This window comes from Chionomys nivalis, chromosome 1, assembly GCF_950005125.1.
Source record: "Chionomys nivalis chromosome 1, mChiNiv1.1, whole genome shotgun sequence".
Lineage (NCBI taxonomy): Eukaryota > Metazoa > Chordata > Mammalia > Rodentia > Cricetidae > Chionomys > Chionomys nivalis.
Window position 1 is genome coordinate 30,349,182 of NC_080086.1, and position 16,369 is coordinate 30,365,550.

General features: G+C 39.7%; 1 protein-coding gene across 9 annotated transcripts in view; it reads left to right on the top strand.

Annotated features, from left to right (window-relative positions):
- Positions 1-16,369, top strand: part of Erc1 (ELKS/RAB6-interacting/CAST family member 1) — a 365,559-nt gene that overhangs the window by 104,442 nt on the left and 244,748 nt on the right. For all 9 annotated transcript variants that reach the window (XM_057764045.1, XM_057764072.1, XM_057764063.1 and 6 more), the window contains one exon: positions 9,876-10,043. In XM_057764045.1, coding sequence (XP_057620028.1) covers positions 9,876-10,043 — 168 coding nt within the window. The remainder of the gene's footprint in view (positions 1-9,875; positions 10,044-16,369) is intronic.

Consider the following 16,369-nt stretch of genomic DNA (forward strand, 5'->3'; position numbering starts at 1 on the left):
GCCATTGGTTGCATTGTCATTACAAGAAGCTGAGAGCTCTGGGAGGAGGTAGGGTTGAGTTCTTTTGGCATCTGTTTCTTCAGTTCTATGTCCCAAAGTTTCTAGCCTCCCATAGCAGAGCCACTAGCTAGGAACCAAGTTTCCAAACAAATGATCTTGGGAGTGGGAGGTAGGGAGGGACTTTCACATTTTAACCATAACAGGCAGTAAATACAAATGAGTTAAAGGTAGAATAAAATAAAGATCTTAGTTGGACTAAAAGAGGATACTGCGCTTTTGTCTATTAAGTGAGGAAGAAATAGTTAAAAAGTAGAGTCCTGGCTTTGGCAGCACATACACTCGGATTAGAGTGATACAGATGAGCAAATAGGACCCATACATTTATGCAAAATTCCATATTTTTGATGCTAATATAACCAATAAAAGAATAACGGCATTCCAAAGATGTTTTTAAAATACACTGTATTTGAGCACATGGATCCTAAAGCTTGGACGATTCATGTCCTTGTCATTGTTTGCTCACCCTGCTGCTTGCAGATTTCCTTGAGCTATTCCTGCCTGAGTAGTTTTAAAATTCCATAGGCTACTCCAGCCTTTTCAGTTAGTTCTAGATACCTTTCTCCTTGTATAACTTCACACTTAACACTTGTCTGAGAAAAGTGAAAAGAGAAGAATGTATTTTTTAGTGCTACCATAGAGTGTGTTCTACCACTGAGCTACATTCCCATCCCGTCGTGTCTGGGAATAAAGGTATATGAGAAAACATGGCCCTCAGTGTTGTTTTAATGTTAATTATCTTTTAAGGTGTGGGACAATATTATATAGGCCACATATGGTATGGCAGCCAGGCTCTCAAGCAATAGTTTGTACTTGAGTGGTCACGTAGCCTTCCAGACAGGCTATCACTACCCTAACAAAGGGTCAGGATGTTGTGTTTTTTGTTTTGTTTTGTTTTTTGGTTTTTTGAGAAAGGGTTTCTTTATAGCTTTGGAGCCTGCCCTGGAACTAGCTCTTGTAGACCAGGCTGGCCTCGAACTCACAGAGATCCGCCTGCCTCTGCCTCCTGAGTGCTGGGATTAAAGGCGTGCGCCACCACCACCCGGCAGGATGTTGTTTTGCTCCTTCTTTGTAATTTGAAGAAAGCCTGGGATAGAGATGCCAATTCAGGCCTACGTGACAGAGCTAGCATTCAGAGCAGGAAGATAGGGAGACATGACAAAATAGGTGTAGAAAGGTGTGGTTAAAGGTGTAGACATGACTAAAACCATTCACCTGGTTACCTAGGAAACAGAATGCTAATGAATTTATTCATTACAGTTTACATTTTGGTTTAAAGGCTGTTTGGAGAATAAATGAGAAGGAATTTTCAGGATGTGAACTCAGGATTTCATGAGGGATCACTGAGAATCTCCCTCCCACGAAAGCCATGTGAGTTGTCTCAATTATTCCCACGACTCCACACTGTCCAGAGAGATATTTTATGTTGGGGATTGGACCCTGACATTAAGACATAGAAAACAGTGTTACATGTTGATAAGAGAAATAACCATGAAAATATGATTTTGAATAGTTGTGCTTGTAAATACAATAGGCAGCAATTAGGATAACTAAGTGATTTCAATTGGTCATTTGAATCTGCATTATTGAAAATTTAGTCAGTAGAGAAGCAACAGCTTAGAAAAATTTAAAAACATTGACAAGTTGTGGTAGTTTGGGTAATGACCTCTATAGACTCATATATTTGAACGGACGGCCATCAGGGAATGGCACTACCTTAGAGGGATTAGTAAGTGTGACTTTGTTGGAGGGAGAGTGCCACTGGCTTTGAGCGTCAGAAACCTAAGCCAGCCCCAGTGTCTCTTTTCCTAGTTGCTGTGGTCATGGTGTCTCTTCACAATAAAACAATGGCTGAGATACAAACTCAAACTCACATATGTGTTCAGACTTCTTATGCCAACAGAGGGTAAGCATTATATTCTAGAACTCATTGACAGTCATAAAAATTGGTCATGTACACAAAGGAAACAAATCCCCCTCAATCAAAGTCACAGAGGCTGTGTTCTGTGATTTGCAACATAGTTCCAAGATAGTCAGGGCTATGGTGAGAGCCTGTCTGGAAAAAAACCAACCAACCGACCGACCAAACAAGAAAACAAGTTTACTTTGAGTTGGTGAGGTGGCTCAGTGGATAAAGGCACTAGTCACCAAATCTAACAACTGAGTTCATTTCTCAGCTGTCTCCAGCACCCACATGGTGGGAGGAGAGTCCTGACATGCAAGTTGTCTTCTGAACATGCACAGATATACATACATACTTGGGATGATTTGAATAAGAATGACTCCATATGCTCATAGATTTGAATTCGTGGACACCAGGGAGTGGCACTGTTTAGAAGGATTAGGAGTTGAGGCCTTATTCCAGGAAGTGTGTCACTAGGAGTGGGCTTTGATGTTCAAGGGCCCAAACCTGGCCCAGTGACTCTCTCTCTCCTGCTGCCTGTGGTTCTGGATCTAGCTCTCAGCTACCATGTCTGCCTGTGTGCTACCATGCTCCCAGACCAAACCTCTGAAAATGTAATTAAGCCTCAAATAAATACTTAAAAAGGCAGGGGCAGGCGGATCTCTGTGAGTTCGAGACCAGCCTGGTCTACAAGAGCTAGTTCCAGGACAGGCTCCAAAGCTACAGAGAAACCCTGTCTCGAAAAAGCAAAAAAAAAAAAAAAAAAATGAGTTGCCATGATTATAGTGTGTCTTCACAGCAATAGAATACTGACTAACACATACTTACTATAAAAAAATATTTTAAAATATGTTTGTGTAGTTTTAAAGTTAGATTTTTATTCATGTCATTATTTGTATTTTTTTTTTTTTGGTGTGGTGCCCTGGATTTACACACCATGACCTTGACCATGCTAAACATGCAATATCACCGAGTTACACCCAAAGTCCCTAAAATTTGGAGTTTTAACTTGTATTTTTTTTTTTTTTTTTTTTTTGGGTTTTCGAGACAGGGTTTCTCTGTGGTTGTGGAGCCTGTCCTGGAACTAGCTCTTGTAGACCAGGCTGGTCTCGAACTCACAGAGATCCGCCTGCCTCTGCCTCCCGAGTGCTGGGATTAAAGGCGTGCGCCACCACCGCCCGGCGTAACTTGTATTTTTTTAATTAATTAATTAATTTATTTATTTTGGGTTTTTCGAGACAGGGTTTCTTTATAGCTTTGGTGCCGGTCCAGGAACTAGCTCTTGTAGACCAGGCTGGCCTCAAACTCCCAGAGATCCGCCTGCCTCTGCCTCCCGAGTGCTGGGATTAAAGGCGTGCGCCACCACCGCCCGGCTCCTGTACCCCATTTTTATTGGGTTATTTTTTCTTTTGATGAACAATTTCTTGAGTTCTTTGTATATTTTGGAAATCAGCCCTCTGTCCGATGTGAGGTTAGTGAAGATCTTTTCCCATTCTGTAGGCTGTCATTTTGTCTTGTTGACCATGTCCTTTGCTTTACAGAAGGGTTTTTTGTTTATTTGTTTGTTTGTTTCAAAGCTCCTATTTCCAGCCTCTCTTAATCAGAGGTTTATATGTTTATAATGAGTTCTCATTCCTTCCCTTTCCCACTCACAAGTTCCTGTGGATCTTGTACTAAGCAGTCCCTCAGCATGACACGCAGGTATTTATATCGGGTACACATTGCCATGTTCCCAGGTAGTAACCTGACTTAGAGATCTAATGCAGAAGTATGCCTTACACATCTACATGTGGTGGGCAATGAAGCTGCATGCACGGAACCTCACAAATACTCTCCTGTGAAACAGTGGGCCATTGGAGTGATTAACACGGAGAAATGATAAGGGACATTTTCCTGCTGTATCATCATCCCCGACTTAGAGATGGACAGTCTTCCATTTTCCTGAAATTAATACTTAAAAGAACTTGAGAGACAAAAGATTTTCCCACAGTTTTAATAACTCTCAGTCAGCACTTGGGTGGCCTAGTTCTTGGAAGTCACAAATGAGCCTTCCGGGAACACTGTGTGCAAGTCTCTTTGTGGATAATATTGTTATTCACTAGGTGAATTTGTGGATCATATAGTAACTGTAACTGTGTATGCATGCTTAGTTCTCTAAGGAACTTCCGAATTGTTGTCTAAAGTAGCTGTTGGAAAGTGGCTTATTTTGTTGTCATTGATACTACTTTCTGGTCTCCCCTGCCCTGCAGCATATATGTTGCAGAGTGAGAAAGAAATTGTGGTGGTTTAAATGAAAATGATCCTCATAGGCTCATAAGGCATGGCACTATTGAGAGGTGTGGCCTTTTTGGAAGAAGCATCTCATTGGGTGTTGTCTGAGGTTATCTGTCCTACCAGGTCCCAGTCTTTAAGTCCCAAGAATCACACAGAGGTCTACATTAACCATAAACTGATTGGCCTATTAGCTCAGGCTTTTTATTAACTTTTATAACTTATATTAGGCCATAATTCTTGTCTGTGTTAGCCAGGTGGCTTGGTACCTTTTTTGGCGAGGCAGTCACATCTTGCTTGCTCTGTGTGTGGCTTCCTCTCTGTCTGGGTGACAGCTGCAGACTGACTCTTTCCTGTTCCCAACACTCTCATTGCTCTGCCTCTACTTCCTGTCTGGTCACACCGCCTATACGTTTTGCCTGGCTACTGGTCAATCAGCAGTTTATTTAAAATACAAGTAACAGGGTACAGACCATTGTCCCACAGCAATTGGGGGCAGGCCTTTAAGTCCCAGATGCTCAAGCCAGGCCCTGTGTATCACTGTCTTCCTGCTGCCTGCCAATCCAGATGTAGAACTATTAGTTACCTTTCCATCACCATGTTTGCCTGCATGTCCATTGCTTCCCACCATGATGACAATGGACTAAACTTCTAGAAGCCAGTTCCAATGAAATGTTTTCCCTTATAAGAGTTACTGTGGTCATGGTGTCTTCATAGCAATAGAAACCTTAACTAAGACAGAAATGTAGATGAAATGGAAACTTTTCCCCCAGATTGTGAAAAAAACATATTAAGGTAGAAATATATATATATAAATATATAAATATATATATTATGTATATAAGTAGTTTCGGTTTGTATTTCCACTGTTAGTGAGTGAAAATTTATTTTTCTGTGTTTTAGCTTGGGAAACTTTTTAAAATTTTATGCATTTTAATATTATTTAGTGGTATTTTATAGGCACTTTTCAAAATGTGCTCATTGTTAGGTGTGTGGTTTGAATGTGAAATGTCCTCTAAAGGTTCATGTGTGTGTGTGTGTGTGTGTGTGTGTGTGTGTAATGCTCAGACACTTGGTTGCTAGCTGAGGGCACTGTTTGGGAAGATTGTGTTATTTTGAGTAGCCCTTCTTGGAATGAATCACTGGGGTTAGGCCTTGAGGTTTTGTAGTGTGGACCCACTTCTCGTCCCTCTCTGTTCTCTGCTCTGTGAATGCAACACAGTGTGTTCAGCAGGCACAGTGTAACCAGTGGCCATTTGTTTCAGTCACCCTAATGGACTATACTCATTTCTGTTTAAGGATTTATTTATTTTATGTGCACTGGTATTTTGCCTGCATATAAATCTTTGTGAGGGTACCAGATCCCCTGGAACTGGAATTGTAGACAGTTGTGAGTCACCGTGTGATTGCTGGGATTGAACCCAGGTCCTCTGGTAGAACAACCAGTGCTCTTAACCACTGAGCCATCTCTCCAGCCCCAACTGTACCCATTTTTAAACTGCAAACAAAAGAAACCCTTTCTCCCTTGCTTTGCTAGATATTTTGTCATCACCAGGACAAAGTAATTAATGTTATTTATGTTCTGCAGTGAGATTCCTGTTCATATCTTTTCACATAAGGATTGGTTGTCTTTAATTTTGACAGCTGTTTATATCTTATGGACATAAGTATTTTGAAATCAAACTTATTATGATTTACAAATATTTTTCCTCATCTACAGCTTATCTTTTTATTAAATTTTATGTTAGAAAGTCTTGTTTAATATACTGGCTGTCAACATTTTCATATTGAACTTTAATTTGTGACCTGAATAATTGCAAAATAATGCAATTCTTTTTTAAATTCAATGTATATGGGTGTTTTGCTTGCATGCATATCTATGCACCACATGTGTGAAGTGCCCATGGATGCCAGAAGAGTGTTGCATCCCCTGGAACTGGAGTTACAAATGAGTGTAACCTATCATATGGGTGCTGGGTATCAATTTGGGTCCTCTGGAGTAACAAGCCAGAACTGCTGAGCCATTTCTGCAGCCCCAAGATTCCATTCTTTTGGGTTGTTCTTTTAAGCTTTATTAGATGATATAACATAAATGACAGAGATTGAGAAGGCTGAGAAAAAGCTCAAACGGAGAAGCACCAGCCACAGAGAAGGGGCAAAACAAAGAACAAAAATGAGAGACTTTATTAGAATAGATTAGAATAGATAGAGCTTCCATCAAGGGATGGATCTGCCCACCGTCTCTGGGTTAGACTTTTTAATAGGCTTTTGGGGGTCATTTCCCCTTTAACTTCCCTTCTTTCTCTCTGATTGGTCTTGTCCTTGCCAGCAATTTCTAAGGATTTCAATGTGTATCTCCCTTGGGAAAGGGGGTACAACCTTTGGAACAAGGGTCAGCCCATCTTAAAGGGACTAGTCCCCTTTCATGCTAACACATCTGCCTTATGTGTGTTGTGTGAGACATCTGTTGGGAAGATGGGACACAAATGTCTCTTCATCCCAGATAGGGAACTGAGAATCGACCAAAGTAATAATTTTACCGAGGTCTAACTTGGTAAATCAGTTAGTTTATTGGATGTACTTACAGGAGCAGGAAGAACTCAAGGCAGTATCATCACTGAAAAGCCTACTCCAGCTCACAAGACCCTGAACCCTAGAGCTTTCTGTATGATTTATAGTCAGCTTGGCAGATTGCAGAATCTGCTTTAGTTTAGTAGTTTGTTTTAGGAAGGTCCCCTGGCAGAAGTTAATTGCTTCTCTAAACTTGGGGAGGGACTTTGTGAATCTTGTAAGTGTCTGTATTTCCAAACGTAAGTGTACTTCTTGAGTCTTATGAGCTTCCTTTTACCATTTCCTGAGTCTTAAGAAGCCTTTCTCTAGGAGGGAATTTTTAACCTGGAGGAAATTGCTATATAATACTGTGATGCTGGCGCCTGAACTCTCAGTGCTTTCTGTGAGTCAGGGAAGCATGCTGCCAACTGAGCTATACCTTTAGCCCTAGGGCTATTTAAGTTTTAATTTAGAGTTTAATAAATATTGACAGGTCTAACTTCTAAAAGCTCCTTAGGGCCTTTCGTAACTTTGAGGAGTATTGAGAAGTCCTGTGATCACAAAGTTCTGAGAATGGAGCAATGTGCCAAAGCCCCATTCTATAGATTACACACCTACATAAAAAGTAGAAAGTAGGGGGTGTCGCAACTCCTAACATATACCATTCTAGATTCATGGGCTCTTCATTTTCAATCATTAGTGAGTTTGTGTATCTCCATGTGTACATGTGTGTGTTCATATGAGTACTCATCTGTTAATTAAGAAAGTTTGCTATAGTTTAGCATTTTGGAATGTTTTATAGCAGTATGTGTAGTTTAATAGTGCCTATCACAAATACCTTTCTACACAAGCCTCACATTGGTTTGGGTGACCTGTATCTTAGTTACTTGGCACCATGGCCAAGGCAACTTAAAAAAGAAAGCACTTGTGTGGCTCAATTTTAGAAGGTTAGAGTCCAGGATGGTGGTGCAAAGACATGGTGGCATGACCGGCTGAGCTTACATCTTGATCTTCAGAGAGTGATCACAGTGGGAATGATGTAAGTCTTTTGAAACCTTAAAGCCACCCCCAGTGGCTACATCTCCTCTAACAAAGCCAGGTCTCTTAATCCTTCCTAAACAGTTCTACCAACTGGGGGCCAACTATTTAAACAAATGAGCCTGTGGGTGTTCTTCTTTCAAAGCACCACAGGCTCTTTGCAGATGTATCCAAGGCCAAGATTTTCCAGGAGTTATCAGAATGTAGGGAGAGGCTAAGAAAGAGCTATAGTCCTCAGTGGGAGGCTTAGTCCTACAGACATCCTTACTCTTAGACTTTTCTTAGCCTCCAGATCTAAGTGTGTGTGTGTTGGGGGGGGGGGGGATAGTTTCTGTTTTAAGCTGCATAGTTTGTGGTACTTTATTTTTGGAGTTGTAAGAAGCTGAAGAGCAAGGTATTCAGGATTTCTAGCTTGTTGGGTAGCATTTTTAGATCATTATCGTGTAAGTCAGTTATTATCAGGAAGACTTTTAAGCTAAACTCACTGATTTTCTTCATCAGAAAGATGAAAGCTTATCTTTGGCTGTTCTCTCTCATTTTTCCTTTTTATGGGCAATAAAATTCACACTTCTAGACCTGACACTGATGTAGACCTGCTTTTAGCCTCCTTCCTGTGACTTCCTTCCTGTCCTTAGCCTTAACCATTGTGTGTGTAGCTTCTTGAGATGTTAGCATCTCCTCTGATCATCAGTATTTATGGTACCTCCACTCTGAAAGGTTCTCTCGTTATCTTCCTCACTAACCAGCATCTGCTCATCATTCATAAGTTGTCCAAGCTTCTCTAGTATCCAGTCACAGACCTTCAAGCTGAGTTATTCTTTTTCTTAAACTTATGTATTTAGTGTATGTGTGTGGAGGTAAGTGTATGTGTACGACTTCTGAGAGCCAGTCCTCATCTAATGTGTGTTTTGGGGATTGAACTTAGCTTGTCATGCTTGGTCATTTCCTCCAGGACCTTCTCTCCGGTCCCTAGTCTGTATTTTTAGAAAACATTACTTCAGTTTAGTGTTCCCTGTAAAACACATGCTCCCCTGCTATTGTCTTCTCTATTGGTTCTAATCTCTGCTGAAGGAGGGGAAAAACAATTGTCCTTGTGTTCCCAGTGACCAGAGTAGTATAATTTTCTGGTACATAAATATGACAATCATTTCCTCCTCCTTACAAGTCTTTTATTGACTTTCGTTTGCACACAGGATAAAATTAATTATCATATTTGGCAATTGGAGCCTTTCTGTATATCATTTTAGGCCCTTCTTTTTTTCCTTTATGCTCAGCCATCTCAAATGAATCTATTAGAACGTGCTTTGTTTGGTGTTTATGTTTCAAAATATTCTTTTTCCTTCACTAGATTACCTCTGCTTTCTGTTTCAGATCTAGTAAAGGTCAATTTGTCATTTAAAAACCAAGCTAAATGTTGGTTCTTTCAACAGTCTTTCTGACTGATATGTTTTTCAGAGGAAGGCTGCTGATTCCTGTACACTGCCTCTGCTTTTTATTTGATGCCCTTTGAATACACTACATTTGGAATGTTTAAGTTCTAATCATTTCACTTCTTATTATAATTTTAAAAATAAAGTAATGTAACTCCCCTGAATCCAAGTTTTATTTTCTTTAAAATATGGGCAACTCTATTCCAAGGAATTCTATTCTGTAACTAGTCTTTCTCTGTCCCGCCATTCAGCTCCCAAATAATGGCACACAGACTTATTATTAATTATGAAAGCTTGGCTGATAGCTTAGGCTTGTTTCTAACTAGTTCTTAAAGCTTAAATTACCCTATTAATTTACTTTCTGTCTCATGGATTTATTATCTTTACTCTGTACTTCCCATGATACTTTCCTGCTTCCTCTGTCTCTGACTGGTGACTCTCTGTGTCTCTGCCTTTCTTCTTTCTAATATTCTTTCTGCCTCGAAAATCCTGCCTAGGTATTAGCTGTTCAGCTTTTTATTAAACCAATCCAAGTGTCAAATCTTTACAGTGTACAAAAGATCATTCCACAACACTATTCCTCTCCTTTCTGTTCTGTTCATTGTTTGTAAATCTCCTGTTCTTAGGTGGATGCTCTTCGATTGCGTTTAGAAGAAAAGGAGACTATGCTAAATAAAAAAACCAAACAAATTCAAGATATGGCTGAGGAGAAGGGTACACAAGCTGGAGAGATACATGACCTCAAGGACATGCTGGACGTGAAGGAACGGAAGGTCAATGTTCTTCAGAAAAAGGTAAAGCACAAGTGTTCTCTGCACAGTGGCCCCTTGTGACATAACCTTCTTCTGAGCACTCTGCCAACCGACCTTCTGTTTAGATTTGCAGAGTACTCGGAACCATTGTTGCGGGAGGTAGATTGCTAAAACTGCTCTACAAGTTCAGTCTTTCATGAACTCAGCGGTATTACTATCTTTCAGTAGGATTTCTCATCCTGTTTCTCAAAAGTGTTTTAGCAATTGGCACAATATTTGGTTAGCTAACCTATCTCTACTGTCTTTAATTGGAATAGAAATTTATGGATAGCACATAGATAATCCATTTCACTACTTAGGTGACAATTTTGAATGACAATTTCTGTCATTTTTGGTTCGTTTCTGCTGAAATGATAGATTTGCAATGTTTGACACTTTCCTAGTTTATTGTTAATTTGCTAACAGTCACCAAAGTCCCTAAAATTTGGAGTTTTAACTTGTTTTTTTTTTTTTTTGGGTTTTCGAGACAGGGTTTCTCTGTGGTTGTGGAGCCTGTCCTGGAACTAGCTCTTGTAGACCAGGCTGGTCTCGAACTCACAGAGATCCGCCTGCCTCTGCCTCCCGAGTGCTGGGATTAAAGGCGTGCGCCACCACCGCCCGGCGTAACTTGTATTTTTTTAATTAATTAATTAATTAATTTTGGGTTTTTCGAGACAGGCTTTCTTTATAGCTTTGGTGCCGGTCCAGGAACTAGCTCTTGTAGACCAGGCTGGCCTCAAACTCCCAGAGATCCGCCTGCCTCTGCCTCCCGAGTGCTGGGATTAAAGGCGTGCCACCACCACTGCCCGGCCCTGTATTTTTTTTAAAACCTTTATTTCTGTGTCTGTGTTTCATGGGGGCTAGCATTCAAACTTTTGTACACATGATAGTACAGCATTTTCTTAACCACTGAGCTATCTTCCCTGCCCCCTACTTTTATCTGTCTTCTGCCCATGCATGCATCTACCTATCCACCTATCCATCCATCCACCTACCTATCTTGTGTGTGTGCATGCATGTGTTTGTGTGTGCTTATAGGCACACGCTACATCCCATGTGTGGAGGTTAGAGAACAGTTTCTAGGCATTGGTTCTTGCCACCATTTGTTAGAGAAGAGTTTTCAGGGATTGATTCTCGCCAGCTGGGGATTCAACTCAGGCCATTAGGCTTGATGACACATCTCCTTTACCCTCTGAGACACCTTACTAGACAAGATGATAGAATTTCAGATCAAACACTCCACACCTCGGGTCTGTTGGTTCTGTCTCTCTTGTGGAATTTTGCGAATTATGGGGGAAATGCAAGAAATAACATGAGAGAAACTTACAGTCAGATTTAGCATGCATTAGTAGTTATCCACATTAGTCATCTTTGAATATTTTTTTGGAAAGACCTAAATGAAAAAAATATAAAATTGTTAATGGAAGCAATGGCTTAAATAGGTAATATTCTTTGAATCAAGGGGTCTTAGAATTGGTTGGGGCTAGAAATAAAGATTTAGAGGCTTTCATTACGGTGATAGGGCCTGTGGGTTGAACTAGTTTCTCTAGAGGAGGTTGTTTCGCTGTGTGGAGAATGTTGCAAAGGTTCATTCAGAGTTAGGAAGATTCTCATTGACAAGCCAAGAGAGACATGAAAGGGAGCATACAAAGCAAGGATATTTAAGAGTTTTGTGATCAGAATTGTGAAGCCACAGCAGAAAGGTAGATAGTTTTCTGTTTTCATTGGTAGAGGAAAACGTTGTGTTGTTAGTAAGTTGGCTTACCAAATTTACCACAGACTTTGATGCTTCGCAAACGAGGTAGATTTTCCTTGTGCTCAGTTGATGGGGATAAACAAGGCCTTCTCCTGCTCGGAGTGGTGCTAGGGTGATGACTGTGTGCCCTTTGAGGAGTTTTCCCTCAGGATTTTACGTGGTTTGCAAAATATGGACCCTCATATTAAATTACACTATACATGTAGGTCATTCTAGACCTAATAAGGTTGGTGCAGAATTCATAGCAAATCAATACAGCTATACTTAAGTGTTTTTTTTTTTTTTTAAATCTTAGATCACCTGACCAGCACATTTAAATTGTGTCTGGCATAAACAAAGTGTGTGCGTGTGCACCCACCCCTCTACAACGTGAGTTGAATGTTTATTTAAAAAAACCTTAATTTAGTAGTTACAGCAGAGACTTTGATAGTTTCTGTACCCTTGGTGAAATGATAGGCATTTATAATTTTGATGACTTTTCCAAGTATCAGCTGTTTCCTACAAACATAGTATAAAAGTGTTTCCATAAAGACCCATCTAGAGTGGGTTTTTATTAGTCTCTCTGCTTCTGCCAGCCTGGAAATGAGGAAGTAGTTTGTCATTATGGCTCCACCTCTTTCCTTATAAACAAGATGGAATATAATTTTATGTATTTAAGGTCTTTTTATTTTCATTTCTGCAAAGTGTCTGTTCATAGGTTTATTTACCTTTTAGTGATTTGTAGCAGTTTTTCTTCCCCACTTAAAAATGGGACACATTTAGTTTGCTGTAACTTTTAGATGTTTGGGTTTTGACTGTATGCGCAAATGTCTGTTAACATAGGTTTTGTGACATATTTCAAAACTTACGTTTTAGAATGTCTATTTTATTGGTCTTTGTATTCAGTGGCTTTTTTCAAGTTTTCATATTTGTGGCATGTATTAATAAGCTATTCTTTTCATCATAATTTTTTAAATTTAGTGATGACTATCTATTTGTGGTTACCATTTCCTCATGTGAAATTTAGGATCTGTATCTGTCATCACTGTTGTGTAACACTATTCTTGGAAAACTTGAACAAACGTCTACTCACCTCAGAGAGGGAATTGATGACAGACTAGAGTTTGGATAAGACCAAAGTCCACCTTGGTGAACTAATGAGTTTTACTGGGGTTACATGCAAGAATGTGGGTGAGGGATTATTTTCAGGAGTAGAAATGACTTAAACACAGCTGCATCACCAAAAGCCCCTACCCCAGCACAGTGGCAGTTCATGAAAGTTAGAAACCTGGAGCACAGTATGCAACCTGCAGGCGGCTCAACAGTTGGAGGGCGTCTCTTCCTTATTTTCAATTGGTCTGAGCTTCTTTCAGCAGCTGTGCTTGTCTTTGTTTCTTCTGGCCTCTTTGGCTGATCTGCTTCTTCCAAGCTACTTTGTCTGAGCCTCTTCTAAACAGCTCAGCTTTTCTCAGTCTTTCCCCAGAAGTCCTGATTCATATATAACGTTGGGTTCTGCTCAGTTTCAGGGACTGTCTGAAGCTGCTTTGATTTGTTCACTTTCTGCTTTAACTAGTTTTCCTGGAGGATGAAGTGTGTCACCTCCTCTTAGAACATCCTGTTGTTTAACCTTTCTGTAAACAACTTTTGAGAGTTGGTTTTCCCTTCCACCGTGAGGATTCCAGGGATTGAGCTCTGATTTTAAAGGGTACTTAAAGGGCACTTGCCCCTATGCACTGACAGCCTCTTATATTCTCCAAAAATTCCATTACAGCTTTACTTGTGAATAATATAGACTCGGAAATTACCTGGCCTGTGAGAAAATTATAACCAATTCTCACTTAATGAATTAGACCGCAGTGAACGCAGCCATCTTTATTGTCTTGTTAAAATTTTTAGGAAAAAAATAGAATTCAGTGTCCTTTCTTTTAACCTCAGCATTTTCAGTGAAAGATGTGAGAAACTTGTCTACAGAGGGCTACTGTGATTTAACTTTCTAGGAAGAATTTAGGCATCCCTGCAGAGAGATTTTCTGTGTAATACTTAACCCACGTTGCTTCTCAATTAACACATTATTCTATGTGCAAGGACATAGGCAGTGGTTTCCATTGTCACCCTGTTCTTTGGTATTTGAGTTCTCTGGGAAGGTATCCCAGGAAGTAATTGGTACTTTGACACAGTGGCTGTGGTAATAGCCAGGTGGTTAGACCATTGACTGAGCTGTCCTGTTCTCCTGGGCTGCACTGCCCCTCAGTCTTCCAGTTCTTAGTACTATTCATATCTGAATATGTTTGTGTAACCCTGTGCTCAGAGAATACAAGAGGCAATAACAGATCTCCAGGGTTTACAGTATGACTTTCAACAGACTTCTGCTTTCTAGAATTCTCCTTAAAGGAGTTTTTGTGTTATAATAAATTTCTTATCTTTATAACAAATCAGTGAACTTGAAAAAAGGTAAATAGTTGAATTTGAGCTACCTTCAGAATCGGTGTTAAAATTGTATAGCTTCTTGCTTGATGCATGTCAGCATCTTGAGTTGGTTTGCACAGATATACCAGGACTCCCATTTGTTTTTTTCCTTGCTTGCTTATTTTGCCTTGGTGAAATGAACTGAAATTCACATTTTAAACAAGTATCTTACCACTGTTTTCTGTAGGCTTTCTATTAAGTAGGTGTCAGAATCCATGGTTTCTTCTTATTCGTTTGTTGTCCCCCAGCCTTTCTCTGGATTTACAGAAACCTCCCCAATTGACAGCTAAGTTTATTACATCTCAAAAATAAGCCTATAAAAGCCATAGGTTAAATAAAAGGTTGTTTGGATGCCTTGTAGAAATCCTTAGAGGCTTCTATGAAATTAATAATTTGTATGCATCTATGCTGTGCTGCGGCACTACTGTGGATGTTGGAGGACAGTTCCAGGGAGTCAGTTCATTCTTGCTATTTTGTGGCATTTGGAGATCAGACTTAGGTTGCTAGGTCTCTGCATAAGCACCTCTACATGGTGAACCTATCCTGGCCCCCGGCGAATTTCTGTGTTATTAAGTGCATATGACAAGAGACTTTTACCTAAGTGTTTGGATAACATAGCACTAATTTTTTTCTTTTATCATTATCAATAAAACTATTTCATATTTTTATTTCAAATATCCTGGATATTTGAAAAATGTGACAAAGCTGAACAAGACAAAAATACATAAAAGTAAGCTTTTCCTTTTAAGATTTAAGTTTGTTTTTTTTTTTTTTAAGGTGTGTATTGTCTGTATGTTGAAACGTGAATGTGTATATGCAGGTCCTGGTATTGTCTAGAAGACAGTGTAGGGTCCGCTGGAGCTGGATGGAGTTACATGTGGTTGTGAGCTGCCTGACATGGGTGTTGGCAACTGATCTCAGGTCTTCTGCAAGGGCGGGAGGGGCTCTACCTCTGAACAACCTCTTCAGTTCCTAAGCTTTGCTTTTAAAATGGGAAAACATTGGACATATTTTTAGTAAACCTTCTTTTTTATATGGCGGTACCCTGGTTCTTGAGAACAGGAGCTGTAATGGTTGCCTGTGTCCTGGGAAACCGCACTGACTTTGGCAGTTTCCTTTTGCTTTGTCTTTAACTTTCAATGACTTTGTTAGTGTTACAAATAATAGATGAACTTTTTATGTTAGAAACTAAGCCTATCGTGCTTATTTAATTATTAAAAAGCTTACTGGGTTTTTAAATTAGATTTCAGATGGTTTTTTGTTTAGATCGTGTAACTAGAAAACTGAAAGCATTGGTTCACACACATGCTAGGCACTGAGGTCATAAATGCAGTCACGCCATTGCTATTGCCTCAGGCTTGGTCTTTTAGCAATTTGACTACATTAAGCTGTGCAAAGTTTTCAAAAAATATTTCTATTATTTTGTACATGTAAATGTTCTGACTGCCTGTATGTCTACACATTACATGCATACCTTGTGACTGCTGAGGCCAGAAGAGGGCATCATATTTCCTGGAACTGGAGTTACAGGCAGTTGTGAGTCACCATGTGGGTGCTGGGAATCTGGGTCGTCGAGAAGATCAGCCAGTACACTTAATTACTGAGTCTCTCCGGCCCCAGCTGTGCAAAATTTTAACCTATGCCAACAGAGTGTAAAAAGAATTTCAACTGTTTCCATAATTGCTTCTTAACAGATCTTGACAGGCTGCGATTTTGGTCTCACCAAGTTTTACTTCTTTTTATCCAGTTCATTATATAAAAGGTCTTAGAATGTAGTGTTCTATACAATGAATAAATCCGTTAGGAAATTCCTTTCCTTACAATTAAAATATATCTGGGTTGTTGTTTTGTAAGGGTCATACTATACTTCCTTTATACAGTAATGCCTTCCCCTCACCATTTTTCCTTTGCAGTTTTAGTTTTCTGAAGCTAACTATGATCTGAAAATATGAATGGAAAATTCCAAAAACTTATAAATTTATAATTATGAACCATTCTCAGGAATTTGGTAAAGTTTTATTTGTCCCATTTGTCTTACAGAGGACTTGAATTGTCCATTTGTCTAGTGTATTTGTACTGTGAATACTGCTGCCTGTTGGTCATTTACGAGGCCGGTAGCTATTGCCAG